Here is a 16,093-nt window from a genome sequence, read left to right on the forward strand (position 1 = left end):
AAGGCAGGCAAGATCCTTGCCCTCAAGGGCTTACATTTGAGCGGAAGTTAAACAAATGAACAGGATGATCTCAAAGAGTGAGAAGTGCTAAGAAAAATGCAACAGGATGTGTGTCAGAGGAACTAAAGTTTAGAGGAGCTGCTAAGGAAGGGTGATAAAGGAAGGGCGGGGGCCACTGACAGCTGAGCTGAGAGCCATCCTGTAAACCCCGGGCCAGCTGGCTTTCCACCTGTTCCATTGAGCACTCGTGCTTCCTAACTACACCCTCCACTGGGCACTAAGCGCACTGTCTGATGTTAGCTTCTCCGGTGTACTCTGTGTCTCTTCTCCCCGCCGAGGGGCAAAAACCTCCGGGAGGGCAGGTGGCACGAGCACAGGGCTGACTGCCTGCTTGGCTGGTTGCTTGCTTGGTTGATCGCTTAGCTGGTTGACTATGGACCCTCCACAGCCTGGGGTGAGACAGCAGGTAGGAGGAAGTTTCTAACGTGGCACCATGAACATTTGCTCAAGTGAACCCCGAACACACAGGAGATGTCAGTGTAAGAGGGCCGATTGGATCCGTCAACAGTCCTCGTAACGCCAGGCGAGCTCGGGCCCGGCGGGAGCGAGGAGGCGAGGAGGCAAGGAGGCGAGGCGGTCGGACGGGCTGGCGGGCGGCGCGCACAGGACCCAGCTGGGCCCGGCCCAACTCTGCCCAGAGCTCGGCGTTCCCGCCGACGCCCGCGAGGGGGCGGACCGCAGGTCGCGTGCCGCGCCTGCGCAGCACAGCTCCCGCGCCGGCGGCCTGGAGCGTCGCCCTCGGAACTGCGCCGGCGCGGTGCGCCTGGCGCTAAGGGGCGGGGCTTCGTTGCGCCGCGCGCAAGCCTGGGGCAAAACCCAGGCCGGGATAGGGCGTGGGGCAGCGCGTCGGGACGTCCCTCGCGTCGGGCCCGATGGCGCGTGCGCAGTGGGCGGCCGCCGGGGAGGCTGAGGGGCGGGGCCGGGGCAAGAGTGGCTCCTCTGCCTCGCTGTGCCCTATCGCCGCCCGGACACCGCGCGGGCCGCCGGCATCATGAAGATCTGGACTTCGGAGCACGTCTTTGAGTACGTTTGGGGCGGGGGCAGGTCGGCGGGGGGCATGGGGTAACTGCGGGGTGGGAGGGCAGGCCGGGCCCGGAGTCGCGGCGAGGCCGGGGCGGCCCTCAGGAAGCTTCCAGGCGTCGGGCCTGGTGGGGGGAGCTGGGCCCGAGCGCCTCGGAGTCCTGGGGGCGGGGACGAAGGTCACGACCCTGGGGACGCCCCAGGAATGGGTACCCAGGAGAGACGACCCGTCCGGGAGGGGGCTGGGGAAGGGGCCCTGGCGGCCTGCCTCCCGTGGACGCTCTTTTGCGGGGCGGGGGCGTCGTCGAGCACGAGGTCCCTGACGGCACTGGGGGTGGGACAGGCGCCCCGTTGCCACATGGGGCCTTGCAGAGACCTGTGAGTCGTGGCCCCGAGGATCGTGGGCTGTCGAGAGGCTGGTCGCTCCAGTATCTTCGGGTGGAGTTCCTTGCTTCGGAATGTGGACTTAGGGCGAGCTCAGGCGACCGCACAGCGGACCTTTTCCGGCAGCCCGTTGACCTGAGGAGTTAGAATTTACGGCCTTGAAATTGGAGTCCAAGGTCCAGCACTGGCTCCAACAAGCTGTGTGACCTTGGGTTTACGCATTTTCGTCTGAGACATGGAAGACGACGACGGAGGTGTCGTCAGGGCCTGACAGCGCTGAGATGTCTTTGAGGCCATGTTCATTAACATCTGTTGGTTAGGGAGAAATGTTTGGTAAGGAAAATAGGCCTTACACCAGTTGGATGTTGGGAATTAAATTCCCTTCTGGTTCCATGATTCATTGTACAAAAGAACCATGCATTTATTCACCTGTATCATTTTTGCCTGAACAAATTGTTGATCATTTGTCTCATCACTCTTTATTGACTAATCTTTTTTCTTCTCACCCATTTGAAATGCCACCTTCCTCCTAAGACGCTTGTGATTTATATTTTAATCCATTTCTGAGCTATCTGTTCTATCCCAGTGGTCTGGCTGTTGTTGCCACACTGTTTTAATTTTTTTAGCTTGGCAGTATGTTTTAGTTTATTTCCAGGGCAATGTTTAAAACAAGTTGTAGGCTTTTCACACACTCAGTGAATCAGACACATGCAGGAGTCCACTGGATCCTGGAAGGTAGAGAATGTTAGAATCGGGGCAGATTTCTTTTCTCCCTAATGTTTACAATCTTTCTGGGGGAAAGAGCCTAAGTTTGTAGACTTTCCAGTGTTCTTTAACCAGGTCACATTCTTCACTACTCTGTTTCAGCCGTTGGGATCATGGCTGGTCTCTTCTTTGCAGCTCTCTTCTGGGTTTAAATGCTTGAGAAGTTCTTGGCACTCCTTAGAATTTTCTTCCTTAACACTCTTCTACCTAGCTTGTTTCCTACCCCTCCCCACTCGTTTGGCCCTCTTCTTTAATGTTTTCCTCACTTCTTACCCTTCAGTGTAAATGTTCAGTGAAATTCTGTTGTTGGCCTTCTTGCATTTCATCAGGGACTATTAGTCTTTCTCTTTTTGTTGCACGTTTCTCTGAAATTTGATGAAAGCTCTGGGACTGTCCTCGCAGAAAATAGTCATATTCACATAAATGCTCTGCGTTTCCTGGGAGAAGAAGCCCTGATCCTGATTCTCCCCAGATAATGTGGACTTTTTAATCAAGGTCCCAGCTGATACACACATTTCTGGCACCCAAATCTGTACCTTGGGCTCCAGTCTTTCTTAAAATCCTTATTTTCAGGTCTTAGCAGGGTATCTCTACTCACATGTCCTGCAGGCTCTTCAGACTCAGCATCCCCGAAAATGAAGTCATTTATCTCCCCTCTCAAATTTTATGCTTTCCCTGTGTTTTCCATCTTAAGGCTGTTACTAACTAACAACATCTAAGTCATCATTCTGAGTCTTTCCCATCTTTGATTTTCCAGTGCTTCCTTCTGAGGCCTAGCATGTAGTTGGCATCAGTTGAAGTCATTCATTGATTCCTTCAACAAATATGAAGGCCCACTAAGTGCCAGGCACTGTTCTTCGGATTGGTTCCACTTTGGTAAATAAATCAAGACACTGTTGCTGCCTCAGTGGAGTTAACAGTGTTCCCCACCTCGTTTTATAGGTGAAAAAATTGGACAGCTCACCAAGCACGACCAGGTTCTACTGACTGACTGTCCTTTGGGGCCATCTTTGAATGTCTTGCAGTGTGAAGTCTTTTCACATGATTTCATTAATTTAGTTAAAGTGAATTACTGGAAGATTGTTAATTGTAATATGCATCCTTTGTGATTTTTGAGCTAGTCGTGTTTTATAAAGCAGTCTTCGTCCAAGCTAAGTCAACGTCAACGTTTTCAAGTTGGCTCAGAGAGGAGAGAATGACTGACTTAGAAATAATGCATAACCACCCCGAAGCCTTGCAATTATTAATTTTTTCAAGGAGGTGGGGGAAGAGATAAGTGCGTGGAAGCCACCTCCCCATGGTATATGACTAGATGGAGACAGGGAGGTGTTCATCCGATTCTCATTTTAGGTAGTTTTCGTGGTAGCAATGAGAGTGCTTGGCCCCTATCACTTCTATTTGTGGGGACTGTTTAGCTTTATGAAGTAGCTCCGCTTATATACCTGCAGTGTTTGCTGAATAAGGCTTGAGATTAAAACCAGAATGGGGTTCATTTCTGTATAATGTTAGAGCAAAAGTGAAGGCATTACGAGCAATGTTACTGGTTGTCCAGGATTTTGCAAAATGAGTGAGGCTGAGATTTTCCTTTTGTCCACGAAAAGTTGTCAGGCTTAGTTCTCTGAAAAGTTGAAGTAGATTACTGCCTACTTGTTTTGCTTTTGTTTTTTTTAACATCTTTATTGGAGTATAATTGCTTTACAATGTTGGTGTTTTGCTTTTCGAAAAATAAGAAGTCATGCTGTGTGGTTTATCGGTAAGTGTAGTTTGAAACACCGTCTCCAGATCTTGTCTTTCCTTTCAGTGAAGATGTGTAAAATCAGTCACTTTTAAGGCTCATTGTAGTTAATAGGAAGCTCATTTGAAATGGCTATCTTTGGTACAAGCATGTTGTCCAGATAAGTTGTGAAGAGAACAAATGTACATCGCATTTTGAATCACCCAAGTACATGTGCTTTTTGACGAATATAAAGATGCTGCGAGTTCCATGATATTATTACCATCTCGATCCTAGATGACAAGCAAATGCTTATTAAGAGAGACTATTAGAGAGTGGCACATTAGGAGCACCTTAAAAAAACATTTTATTGTATTGGGTGACCTTTTCAAAACAGAAATCAGAATCACTCTTGAGGAAAGTAATGGATAAAGATTGACTGGAGGGGCCAGTATTCTTTATTACCTTATTAGAGAAGAATACATGTTTAATATTATGATATTTAAATCAGTAATGCTTTGAATCTTTTTGTAATTCCTATGAGAATTTGTAGTGCCTATAAGTTCTTTTGCTCTTGTTACTTCTTTATGGCTTCACAGAAGTGGGGTCAGACAGAAGAATAAATGGTATAATAATATTTTTTGCTGTTTGTTTCTGTAGAACATAATTGTAAAACACATTTTTATGAATCAGTAATTCTTAGAAACAAAACTTACATGTGAGAGTGGACACTGGTAAGTGGACAAGGTGACTGAAGAACGGCTCTGCAGCGCCCTGTAGGCTATTTTAACCTTCTGGGCGCCAGCTCTGCCGCATCACCTGTGTGCTGAAGACATACTGAAATCTGCACATGTTCAAAATGTAGACTGAGCCTCCCCAAGTCATCTTTCAGTCAGCGTTTCAGAAAGTAGTCTTCCCTAGGTAAATTAAAGTTTAATTGTAAAGACTAATTGGATGGGTTATAAGAATGGTTTCATTTATATGCGTATTTTTTAATGTTTGATTTTTTATTCCTGTCGGCAGCCACCCATGGGAAACTGTTACAACGGCTGCAATGCAGAAATACCCAAACCCTATGAACCCAAGTGTGGTTGGAGTTGATGTACTGGACAGACACGTAGATCTCTCCGGAAAGTTGCACAGCCATAGACTTCTCAGCACAGAGTGGGGACTGCCTTCTATTGTGAAATCTGTAAGTGTGTCTTTATTCCTGAAGTAATGTGACTGCTGTAGAGAAGTTTTCAAAACCACATTATAATTTCAAATAGGTTGTGGGAGCCGATTCTGAATGTCATTTTTGCATCAGTTCAAATTGTATTATAATAAACTTGAGTTATGAGTGTATAATGAATTGGAAATATTATTACAGTCTTCATGAAGGCACCCGATAAAACCTCCTGAAGGAAGCCAGCTAATGCTCTGTAATCTAAAAGTTTTATTCTGCTTTTCCTACTTTGCCAGCAACTTAAGATGTGGAAGCAGTGGTCTGGTGCTGGTTGTTAGCTGACAGTTGCTGTGGTCAGTGGTGGCCGCGCCTGTTAAGTGAGGAGCATGGTCTCACTTTGCTGCTGCCGTGTTTGTTCCAAGATCTGTTGCTTCTACCTGTATGTTTAAAAGCAATTCTATGCCCTTTCAAGGGAGCAGGCTTTAGCGAGCCAGTTTAACCAGCAGGAAAGTGGGCTGCCAGTTTATCGTGATGGGAGAGAACCCTGGTATAAGTGGACCCAGTTGTCTGTAGAGATTCTTTTTCTAGAAAGTGGGCCACCTCAGAAAAGTAAAGTACACATTTTCCAACAATTTGCTTCCATCGCACACACCACTGCACTAGATGGTGCGGACGCAGAAATGAGCACGGCTGGGATTGGCTTGGGGTCGGAGCACAGGGAATGACCCTGGATGTGCTGTGTTATCTTCGTCGTGAGGTGGCTGGTTTTCTGTCTGGAGACCGGAGCCACTGCGTCCTCTCCCTTGGGCCGCGCTAGGAAAACACTGACAGACACTCCAAACCCCTCCTTTCTCTACATGCCCTGCTTCCCGAATGTTCAGGCTCACTGTTCCACCCTCAACCTCGGCAGCTGCCGAGTCCTGCCTTGTACTCCGTTCGCTCTCCGCGGGCTGGTTGCTAATCGCCTCTGCTTGTGTCTTGGGCGTCTCATCTCCTTCGTGGTGTATGAAGTCCTCTTACCATTAAACGGGCCTCCTTTCTGACCTTTGTTGCTTTCTCATGTTTTTTATGAAAACAGATTTTTGGTTCAAAATATTAACACATTTTTACCTTCAAATAAAATATTGATACACTTGTTAAGAAATCCTTCTTCCTCTGATTACTAATTCTGAATGTTTTACTTAGCTTATTGGTGCAGCAAGAACCAAAACATATGTGCAAGAACATTCTGTAGTGGATCCCGTAGAGAAAACAATGGAACTTAAATCTACTAATGTAAGTCTGGACTCCCTTTTGTTTTAATTTTAAACTGTTTGGCTTCGTTTTTTCCTCTCTTTTGTAGTTGGTACACAAATGAATGTATGCTCTTCAGCCTGGCTTAGGAAATCAGTACTGAGATGCTGCATCGTCTCTGCCTGTTTGTGCTTAGCCTCAGCGCTCTAATGAGCCTGCCTGTTATTTCTAGGAGACGGCACTCAGTAAAGTGCACTTGGCATCGTGTGCATGTTATTACTATTATGATGCTTTTGTCAAATTTATTATTTTTTTAATAAAAAGGAAGCAATGAATAGTGAAAACTTCTTTTTACACTAATATCAAAGTGGTTTACTTGCTGCTGTTTTGTATATTTAGCTAGCAAGGTTTTGGTTTGTGAATTAATTTTGGAAATATTTTTGGTTTCCAAGATGATTTGACTTTTTTTTTAATTCTATAGATTTCATTTACAAATATGGTTTCAGTAGATGAGAGACTTATATACAAACCACATCCTCAAGACCCAGAAAAGTAAGTGAAAAATATTTTAACAAACCTATTTTACAGTGTGTTTTAATTTTTTAATCAAATATTTCTTTGAAAAATGACAATTAGGTCATCCTGAAGCTGTGTAAATGTGTTTTGTTCCAGAACTGTTTTGACTCAAGAAGCCATAATTGCCGTGAAAGGGGTCAGTCTCGGCAGTTACCTCGAAGGCCTGATGGCCAGCACGATATCGTCAAATGCCAATAAAGTAAGGAAGGCTGCTCCCCGCTTGCTCTTTGTTTTGTCTTCTGTTTTTTCTTTGGGGGGTGCAGCGCAGGCTTGCAGGATCTCAGTTCCCCACACCCCCTGCGGTGGAAGCGTGGAGTCTTAACCACTGGACCACCAGGGAAGCCCCTCCCTGCTTGCTCTCACTCCTGGGTCTTGTTTCTTGGAAGCGCTGTCCTTGTGAGCTGACTCTGAGCCACTGCAGTGCGAGGTGATGTGGGCAGTTGCTGGCACGGGCTCTGGGGTCCAGCCCACCTGCCTTCACGTGCCAGCTGTAACTCTGACCAGCCTTTCACCTTGGGCAATTAATTAAGTGAACCTCTCTCTGCTTCAGTTTCCTGTCTGCGAAGTGGAGATTACTCACCCACCCTACAGGGTTGGGTGCGAAGAGTGAATGAGATAATATGGGAAGACTGTAGCCCTGGGCCCAGCATGGGGGAAGGGGGGGAGCCATGTAGCAGTGCGTCACTGTTGAAAGCATAGATTCCCAACCTTTTTTTCATTAGCTCCCTTCACGCCCAGGTCCACTGTAGATATTTTTCCCCTAATTACCCCCACCCCATGAAATTGTTTAATACTACAGATTATAGATATAGATAAATGGATATATGTCTGTGCTTTATACGTGAAAAAAGTGAGATTTTTCTCCACTGCCCCCCAACTAATTTTTGCCTGATTAAGAATGATTTAAAATAAAGTAAGTTCAGAGAAAGAGATGCCTAATGTACTGTTTTATAACACATGTTTAATATAATCGTTCAGCAGTCAAAAGATATTCATAGATGCCTTCTCTGTGTCAGGCAGAGTGCTAGGCTAGACTGGGGATACAGCGGGGAGCAAAACAAACGTGGCCCCTGCCCTCGTGGAACTAAGAGGAAGGCGACATTAATCATACAAAACGTCATTAGGAAAGGAAAAGTACAGAAAGGTATGACAGTGTTTAATGAGTGTTCAGTAAGTGATGTTTCTGCTGAGTTCTGAATGAGGGGTGGGTAGGCCGTGAGGGGCCTGCTAGGAAGCATTCCAGGCAGAGGAGCTGCGTGTGCAAAGGAGGCCCTGAGACCGGAAGCAGGAAATGCTCCTGTTCTGTCCCTCAAGGAACTGCATAGGGTCCAAGAGAGTGGTTGAAGTGGAAGTCAGGGACCAGAGCCTTCAGAGCCTCATACAGGATTTTGGTTTAAAATATGGACATAAAAAGAAAAAAAAGGAGTTTGACCTCACCCCGAAAGGGGAACCATTCTAATCATAAATAAGTAAAACACCACTGTCATTTAATTGTAGATTCGAGAACATCTTTTGCAAAAATATAAATTAAAATCAGTATATAGATCAAGCCAGTTTCTCAAGGCATTTGATATTTGGTAAATAACGTTAGAGAGAAAAAAGCAAAGGTAAAAACAACCTGTCCTGGTGAGGTTTAGTTATGCTTGTACCGCTTCTTGTTACTTCCTGATGTGCCGTTTATTTGACAGGTGCCTTTGCTCTCACTTGGTAAGAATAAACATGTTGGATTTTTTTTTAAGGGCCGAGAAGCAATGGAGTGGGTAATACATAAATTAAATGCTGAAATTGAGGAATTGACGGCTTCGGCAAGAGGGAGCATAAGGACACCAATGGCAGCAGCAGCATTTGTGGAGAAATGATAATGAAAGTTGATAACACCCAGTTCCCCAGGTCTCTACGAGCTGGCAGTATATTTATTTGTTATTTAAAAAATACAACTATATTTTCGGTAGAATTGTTTTTTTAATAAGCTGAAGAAGGACTGTGTGACTTGATCAAAACAAAGAGGTGCAGTGTTTCTAAATCAAAGGGATTGGCTGAAATTAGTGTTGTCTGAAATGACTGTCTGATTTTGAGGATTCCAGTATTTATGTAAAAATGTAACAATTTTTGAAAAGTACTTGAAAATTGGTATTGGCTGATCAAACCTCCTTAAGGTAGAGTTTTAAAGCTTTTCATGCATTGGAACTCTACCTGTCTTTGGACCAACCCCAGAACCAAGCAGAGCCACCTCTTACATACCCACCACTGCCCTGCAATAAACTTGGAGAACTTGCATGAGGGAACTCACTTTTAAAGGAGAAACTGTATAGTTTTAAAAAGACATTAATTGTATAAAATAACTTGCTCTGCTATAAACCACCATTAAAAATCACAGTGTTTTAATTTGGTACTCAACATTTTTGGAGTAAAAATTATCATGAAAGTAATAACTGACTCCAACAAAAATATATTTTATTGTGTTAAAGAGTACTGTATTGATTTGCCAAAGTTTTGTAACTTAGTAAATGTATTACCTTCCTTGGATCTGTACTTTATGACTTAGTATGCTGTGTTGTGGGCTGGTTATGTTAACTGAAAAAATAAAGTCATTACCAGAATTTTGCACTACTCTAAACTTAAACAGAAGAACAGCTGTTCACATCTTTTAGCATTTCACATTTGCCTAACTTATCAATTGCCATGTGTCAAAATTGTGGTTCTGTAATTGCTAAAGCATGATATGTCAGGTTATTTGAATATAATTCCTTTTTGAAGTAACTGTGACCACAAAACATCTTCTTTACGTGAAGAGCTGTACATCATTTGAAATTACTCGAATGATGTCTTGATCTGAAGCATAAATCCCAGGGACTTAATGTTTTTAAATAATACTGTGTCACTGCAGGGGATGGGGGCGGTGGAGAAGAAAAAAGAATAATAGCGTGAAAAAAAAGCATTGACCTAAACTAACCAGTATGTGAATTGCTTTGCAGCTTTTATTTATGGGAAATCCTTGCTTTGGATGCCAGTGGGCAGCTGCAATCTGGAAAACAATCCAGTAAATGTTGTGTTGTTTTGTATTTTGTAGCAGGCAAGCAATTATCAACCGTTAAATAAGAATACCTTTGATACTGGGAATTGTTGCATACAGAATATTTTTGTTAAAAGGTGATGAGCTCTTGCCTTTATTTCACAGTACTTAAAGTGATAAACTTCTAGTCAGGTTTCCTATAAAAGAAACCAATTAATATATGTACCTAAACCACAAAAATAGTATACCAGGCTATTTGAAAATTATTGTTTTTCTATTTAAAATATTGTTTAGCTTGCGACTTCTTAGGACATTTGTAAAAGCAAGTTAAAGCCAATAAGGTTTTTGATTATTTTTTGTAACCGGAGATGGTTTTTACAATTAAAATAACATTTCAACTAAACAAACCATTGCTAAATAATGATATTTAATAATAAGTTGCCTTGTATAACTTCTGAAAATTATACTTGTTCTGAAAAGTATAAGAATACCCTAATGATAAAAAGATTTCTAAACAAAATTTTATCCTGTTTTTTTTTTACTCTGATCTAATGACAAAATTCTATAGATTTTCATCTTCCAGTGTAGTTACTTTTCGTTAAGTAGCTCGTAGGTAATGGCTTTTACCTGTTAAAATATAAATAACAGCAGGCATTCGAGAGGACTAAACTGGAGTAGAGTGTTCATGGGTTAGAATTAGACTCTCGGATTATGGAGCATATTATCCTGTTTAATGTTAAAGATGAATCTTATATGAATTAAGAAAAACCTTCCTGTTAATAAAAAGTTCCTTTTAACTATGATGTTTTTCCTGATTATAATTTCTTTTTAGTAACTAAGGAGCAAAAGAAATGCTTTTCCTTGTAAGAATTCACCTAATTGCCGCGCGCTCGAGCCGGCTCTGCGCCGCGAGGTTGAGTCTCTTAAGCTGGACGCGCTGGGCCTCCTCCCCTCCTCCCTCCGATGTCCAGTTCATTCTCCCCGGCCAGGTTCTGGTGCCCCGGGCCGGCCTGAAACCCTAGGGATTGTCGGAGGGCGGCTCGTTTTAACTGTTAACTCGGGGCGGACATGCTTGAGTGTTGTCAACATGAAGGTCTGGACGCGGCCGTCGGGTCCGGGGTCGGGGGGGGGTGCGCCCCGACACCGACCTCTACGCGGCCCCGAGTCTCGCGCTCCCGAAGCTACGCGGCCCCGCGTTCCCTCCAACTCCCCTCTTGCCCCGCCGCCCCGGCCGCCGCCCCCTGAGCCACTACGAAAGCCCGCGGAGCCAATAGGAACGCGCGGCCGACCGGCCCGCCCGCCCGGGGATTGGCACCCGCGGCCCGGGCCGCGCGCCCCCATTGGCTCGCGGAGCCTGGAGGATTCTGCGACGAGACGGCAGAGGCCGTTAGGGAAGGCGGGGCGGGGCAAGGGGCGGTGGGATTGGCAGGCCCGGAGCTCCGCCCCTTCCGCTTCTGAGGCCTGACCTTCCGGCAGCCGGCCTGCACGCTGAGCCGCCCTTGACGGGTCCTCGGGATTCGGCCCGACGCGCCCCCTCTCGCGACATCATGGTGGCGTACTGGCGACAAGCTGGACTCAGGTAGGGCCGGACATCGGGAGGGCCGGACAGCTGGGGCGCGGGGAGGTCCGGGGCGAACCGGGGTCGGAGGTCACGCCGGGCGCGATGGGGGTGGGGGTGGTCCCGGCGAGTGCGGCCCCAAGATGGCGGCCTGCGGGCGGGGAGGCCGGGTTCACGGCCGTGGGATGCGGGCGTGCCGGGGCCGAGCACCTGTCCGCACCTGCCGGGGGCGCCGCCGAGCACCTGTGCGCCGCCTTGAACGCGCTCGACAAGTGCCGGGTCTTCCCGTGGACGGCGCTTCTCACCCGCGGGGCCTTTGTCCTTTAAATTACACTCGGTTGACGTTCTAGAAGTAACAGAGTCACATACAACTTGAGAACTTGAAGGAGAGGAGAGAGGTCTCTGGAGGTAACCACGGTCACCATACCTGGCCGTTCCAGCATTAAGGTGGGGCCTTTTAAAATGGCATATCCATCTTTTATTAAATTAGCTCCTGTTGCTCTCAGGTTTCCTTATTGGTAAAACGGCTGAGCCCTCGGTAAGGTGTACAAAGCTCTGCCACAAGGTGAGTGGTGGCTCTCGGGAAGCCAAACTATGGAACCCACTGGAGGACGTGGCTTCTGGTGAAATGGAGATACCATGGGTCTAGGTGTCACACCTGGTTTCTTTGCCTGTGCACCCAGTTGAGCCGCTCACCTGGCTCAGGTTAACACACCTTGCTGCTTGACTAGATTAAGTAGCACCTCTAGTAGTGACCGTCTGTGGGTATGTGACTGTGGGCAACCCAAGTGTGTCCTGACTTCCAAGGTCAAGCAAAGTTTTGTACAGTTGGAAGGATGATGGCCCCAGTCAGAGGGACCATGTATTAAGCACCTCCTACGAGACAGGTGGGGCAATCCTGCTCTCCACACTTTGTCTTTCCTCCTCCCTGCCACCAGTGAGGCAAATACTGTTATCCTTCTGCTTTGTTCCATTGTTTTTACAGAATAAATTAGCCCAAAAGATGGAACAGCGTAAAATTCACCAGTTAGTAGGAGTGGGAGCAAGAATTGGAACTCCTATCTCTGGCCCAAAAAAACAAACCTGAAACATGAGAGAATAGTCAGCAGCTCCCTCCCCTCTGTCCTTCCTGTTTTCAAACAGTGTAAAAAGTGAGCTGACATCTTTTGGAAAATAAGATGTTGATGGGAGTCCATCTACAAAACAGGAAGCTGGCTGTTAGATATTTTGCTGGAATTGATGATGTTCTCTAAGGACTTCTCCGTTTAATTTAGAAACCTTGCTTGGGAAGTATTTTCAATGGCAGGCCTGACAAGCAGAATCCAATATTCGCAGGAAAACCTTTAAATAATCAGAAGTAGAGCTGTTTTAATTCAAAATAGTTTTTTTTCCTTCTTTTAATTATGTATACTTTACCTTGTAAGAATAATAAAAGAAAAAATTTTAACTAGAGAAATGGAAAAAAACCACTCATACCCTCTGTTAACATTTAGGACTGTTCACTGTGCTGTGGGGTTTTTTTCTCTAATATATGCATCTTTTATTTCAAATTAATATGTATTAAAGAGAAAACACTGCAAAGAAGAAAAACCAAAAATCACCTAACCCCAATTAAGACTTTGATACATTTCTTTCTGCTCTTCTTTTTCTTTGTATAGATTCCTTTTGCATTAGTCATTTTTTTTTAAATTAATTAACTTTTTTTTTTTTTTGGCTATGTTGGGTCTTTGTTTCTGCGCACAGGCTTTTCATTGTGGTGGCTTCTCGTTGTGGGGCACGGGCTCTAGGGCGCACGGGCTCAGTAGTTGTGGCTCGTGGGCTCTAGAGCGCAGGCTCAGTAGTTGGAGCACATGGGCTTAATTGCTCCGCGGCATGTGGGATCTTCCCGGACCAGGGTTCGAACCCAAGTCCCCTGCATTGGCAGGCGGATTCTTAACCACTGCACCACCAGGGAAGCCCCGCATTAGTCATTTTTAAGTTCAGTTCTACAATGATGTACAATCCAACCAAAATGAAAAGTACAGGAAGAAAAACAAAAGCACAGTCACACAGCAAGTCTGGCTGGATCATTGATAATTAGCTTTATATTGTCTCTCGTGTTCCTCCAGCTACATCCGATACTCCCAGATCTGTGCAAAAGCAGTGAGGGATGCACTGAAGACGGAATTCAAAGCAAACACCGAGAAGACTTCTGGCAGCAGCATAAAAATTGTGAAAGTGAAAAAGGAATAATCTGTAAGTTGTTGGTGGATTTAGAGAAAGAGTTGCATCTTAAGTATTTAGAGAGCTTTTAAAAATCAAAATAATTTTAGTTCTGCCTTCTGTCCACGTTTGGTCCATCAGCACATCTAGAAGTAAGTTAGTGGGATGGTAATGTCACGCATACAGGTTGTGGAAGCCCCATGGCATCATCAAAGAATGTCATTTCGAGGCCCTGACAAGCAGAAGTAACCTGCCACGTTGATTTTCAGTTCATTGAGCAATGCTAGGTAGAAAGCCATCTTATTTTAATTAAACCTGTTTCATGTGTCTGCACAAAATCAAATAATTCGGAGGATAAACTCCCCACTTTTATAATTGTTACTGGAGTTATGTAACAGTTCAGGAGCATGAAAAATTACAGTTCTTTGAGTTTTTATTTCCCCCACATCTGCTCATGTTCTCACAAATCACTACTTCCCGAATGTAGGGCTACAGGTACAGGCAAGGGTCCTTCTATTTTATCAAGCAATAAAATCGGCAAGACCCTGCAGTGAATACTGTTTTGCTAAATTTATGTTTTCAGAGTTTGGTTCATTTTACTTCTGATGTTGGCAATGCAAAGTAAGGCAGTTTCGTACAGTTGATAAGTTCAGACTTTTGTGTTCCAAACTATTAAAGTGATTTGATCTCTAAACTGCTTTCTTGACATTATTATTTCGAAGATCAAGCGAGGCAAATTACCGGAAAGCTGTTTTTCAGATTTAATTTTCTTGTTTAGCTTTAAAAAAGCTTCAGACCCGCAGTTGCAGGGAAATGTGATAAATAGTAATCTTCTGGCAGCTTGTGGTTATGAGCGATTGTACTTATTGGAACTGTCTCCCCTAAGCACTTTTCATTTTCATTTTGAATTAGTAAATATTTTATTACAAGTCTGGAGATGCGGTGTTGAGCCCTTTTTCTGGGGCTCTCTGTCTGATCTCATAATTCTGAGGAATGAGACCTGGTTTTAGGTTGGGTTGTTTTGTTTTAACAACGAGCAAACTGAGAAAAATCACCCAGCCTGTGCCTGCAGCATGGCCGAGCCAGACTCCGCATCGAACTCCCTCCACCTTGTAATGTCCTTTGGGCCAGGAAGTAGTAGTGTCCAGCTCCGGTAAGCAGAACAGTGACCATTCTCTATCCATCGTGCTGGGGACGCAGCCCCACCGCCTCAGCATAGGGGATTTAGCGTCTTTTAAAGGCAGAGTGTTTCTTTATTGCAGGGAGAGTGTTTGGTTTTCCTTAGCAGGGAAGTGCCTCTTCGGCTAAGGCAGTGCACATGAGCCTGCGCTTTTTACAGCTGAGAGCCAGGGTTTATCACCAACCGAGTGAAGGAGATCTGCAGTCATATTATACTGCTCATTATAAGGAAGTTACTTTCCCTGTTCGTGTTGGATTTTTAAGAAAACATGAAGGACTGGCAACTTGCTGTTTCTCTTTTCCTCCTAGACCCTGACTACAGCTTGAAATGCTGCATGTTCATGGTGAAGATGTGTGGGCACGTGTTATGGCAGATTGAAAACGATCCCCCTTCGTGGGGGAAAAAAAAAAACCTGTCTTGTTCATAGATTGACAATGCCAATAAATTAAAGTACAGCTCACTCTTGCTGTTGGTTTTTGGTTTCTCTCGGACTTTTTCTGTTTGGGAACTACCACACCACTGCAGGATTATGATCATATGAACCAGGGCTTTTTAAAGGAGAACAGTGAATTCCCTGGTGGTCCAGTGGTTAGGACTCCGAGCTTCCACTGCACGGGGCACGGGTTCAATCCCTGGTCGGCGAACTAAGGTCCTGTAAGACGTACAGCTGAAAAAAAGAAAAAAAAAGTTAAAGGGAGAACAGATATCATATCTAGTGACCAGAGGGATCCAGGAGACATTTTGAAAATGTCTCAAAAGAAAAGGTTCTCTTTTTCGTGACGTAATTGACAGAATTGGGCTCCGTCATTGAGGCTGTCTTGCCCCTTATCTTTGAATTGCAGACGTCATGTCAGAGCAGTGGGTTGGGGTCAGGGGTGGGCCGGGTTGTCTGCTGGCCTCGTCCTTCTGCACCGGCAGCCGTATCCAGGTGGTGCGATTCAGCAGGCTGAGTGCGAATAATTATGGAAAGCGTAGATGAGAAGAAATGCTAAATTGTAGTATTCATTTTCTATCGTGCACTTCAAAGCTATAGAGAAGTACTATTGTCGAAATTCGCTAAGCACGAGATACCTTTCACATTGTCTTATAAGTGAATCTTTATATTCTGGGAGCACTTCTCATAGGAAACGAGGCAAAGCCGCTCAGCAACATGCTTACCGAGCTGATGGCCGAGCTGACGTGAAAATCTAAGCTTCTGGACTGCAGGTCTAGGGCATGGTCAT

The 16,093-nt window shown here is 45.1% G+C and overlaps 2 protein-coding genes across 2 annotated transcripts; both read left to right on the top strand.

The window, feature by feature from the left end:
* The first annotated feature begins 724 nt into the window (after window positions 1-724).
* On the top strand, window positions 725-10,733 carry PRELID3B (PRELI domain containing 3B). The gene is made up of 6 exons (XM_079945378.1): window positions 725-1,083; window positions 4,967-5,135; window positions 6,294-6,383; window positions 6,823-6,893; window positions 7,014-7,116; window positions 8,657-10,733. Exons 1-6 carry the CDS (start codon window positions 1,052-1,054, stop codon window positions 8,774-8,776), a joined length of 585 nt encoding a protein of 194 aa, XP_079801504.1. The 5' UTR covers window positions 725-1,051; the 3' UTR covers window positions 8,777-10,733.
* Window positions 10,734-11,361: 628 nt separating this feature from the next.
* Window positions 11,362-15,330, top strand: ATP5F1E (ATP synthase F1 subunit epsilon). The gene is made up of 3 exons (XM_079945735.1): window positions 11,362-11,509; window positions 13,597-13,723; window positions 15,179-15,330. The coding sequence occupies exons 1-2, from the start codon at window positions 11,478-11,480 to the stop codon at window positions 13,718-13,720; spliced, it is 156 nt and encodes a 51-aa protein (XP_079801861.1). The 5' UTR covers window positions 11,362-11,477; the 3' UTR covers window positions 13,721-13,723; window positions 15,179-15,330.
* Window positions 15,331-16,093: the final 763 nt, after the last annotated feature.

This window comes from Stenella coeruleoalba, assembly GCF_951394435.1.
Source record: "Stenella coeruleoalba genome assembly, chromosome: 15".
Taxonomy (NCBI): Eukaryota; Metazoa; Chordata; class Mammalia; order Artiodactyla; family Delphinidae; genus Stenella; species Stenella coeruleoalba.

What these genes read in the sequence shown, in the direction of transcription:
- ATP5F1E (XM_079945735.1), top strand. Translation starts at nt 11,478, where the DNA reads ATGGTGGCGTACTGGCGACAAGCTGGACTCAG. An exon ending in TGGCGACAAGCTGGACTCAG is followed by an intron (nt 11,510 to 13,596) that starts GTAGGGCCGGAC and finishes GTGTTCCTCCAG; the next exon opens with CTACATCCGATACTCCCAGA.
- PRELID3B (XM_079945378.1), top strand. Translation starts at nt 1,052, where the DNA reads ATGAAGATCTGGACTTCGGAGCACGTCTTTGA. An exon ending in ACTTCGGAGCACGTCTTTGA is followed by an intron (nt 1,084 to 4,966) that starts GTACGTTTGGGG and finishes TCCTGTCGGCAG; the next exon opens with CCACCCATGGGAAACTGTTA. An exon ending in CATCCTCAAGACCCAGAAAA is followed by an intron (nt 6,894 to 7,013) that starts GTAAGTGAAAAA and finishes GTTTTGTTCCAG; the next exon opens with AACTGTTTTGACTCAAGAAG.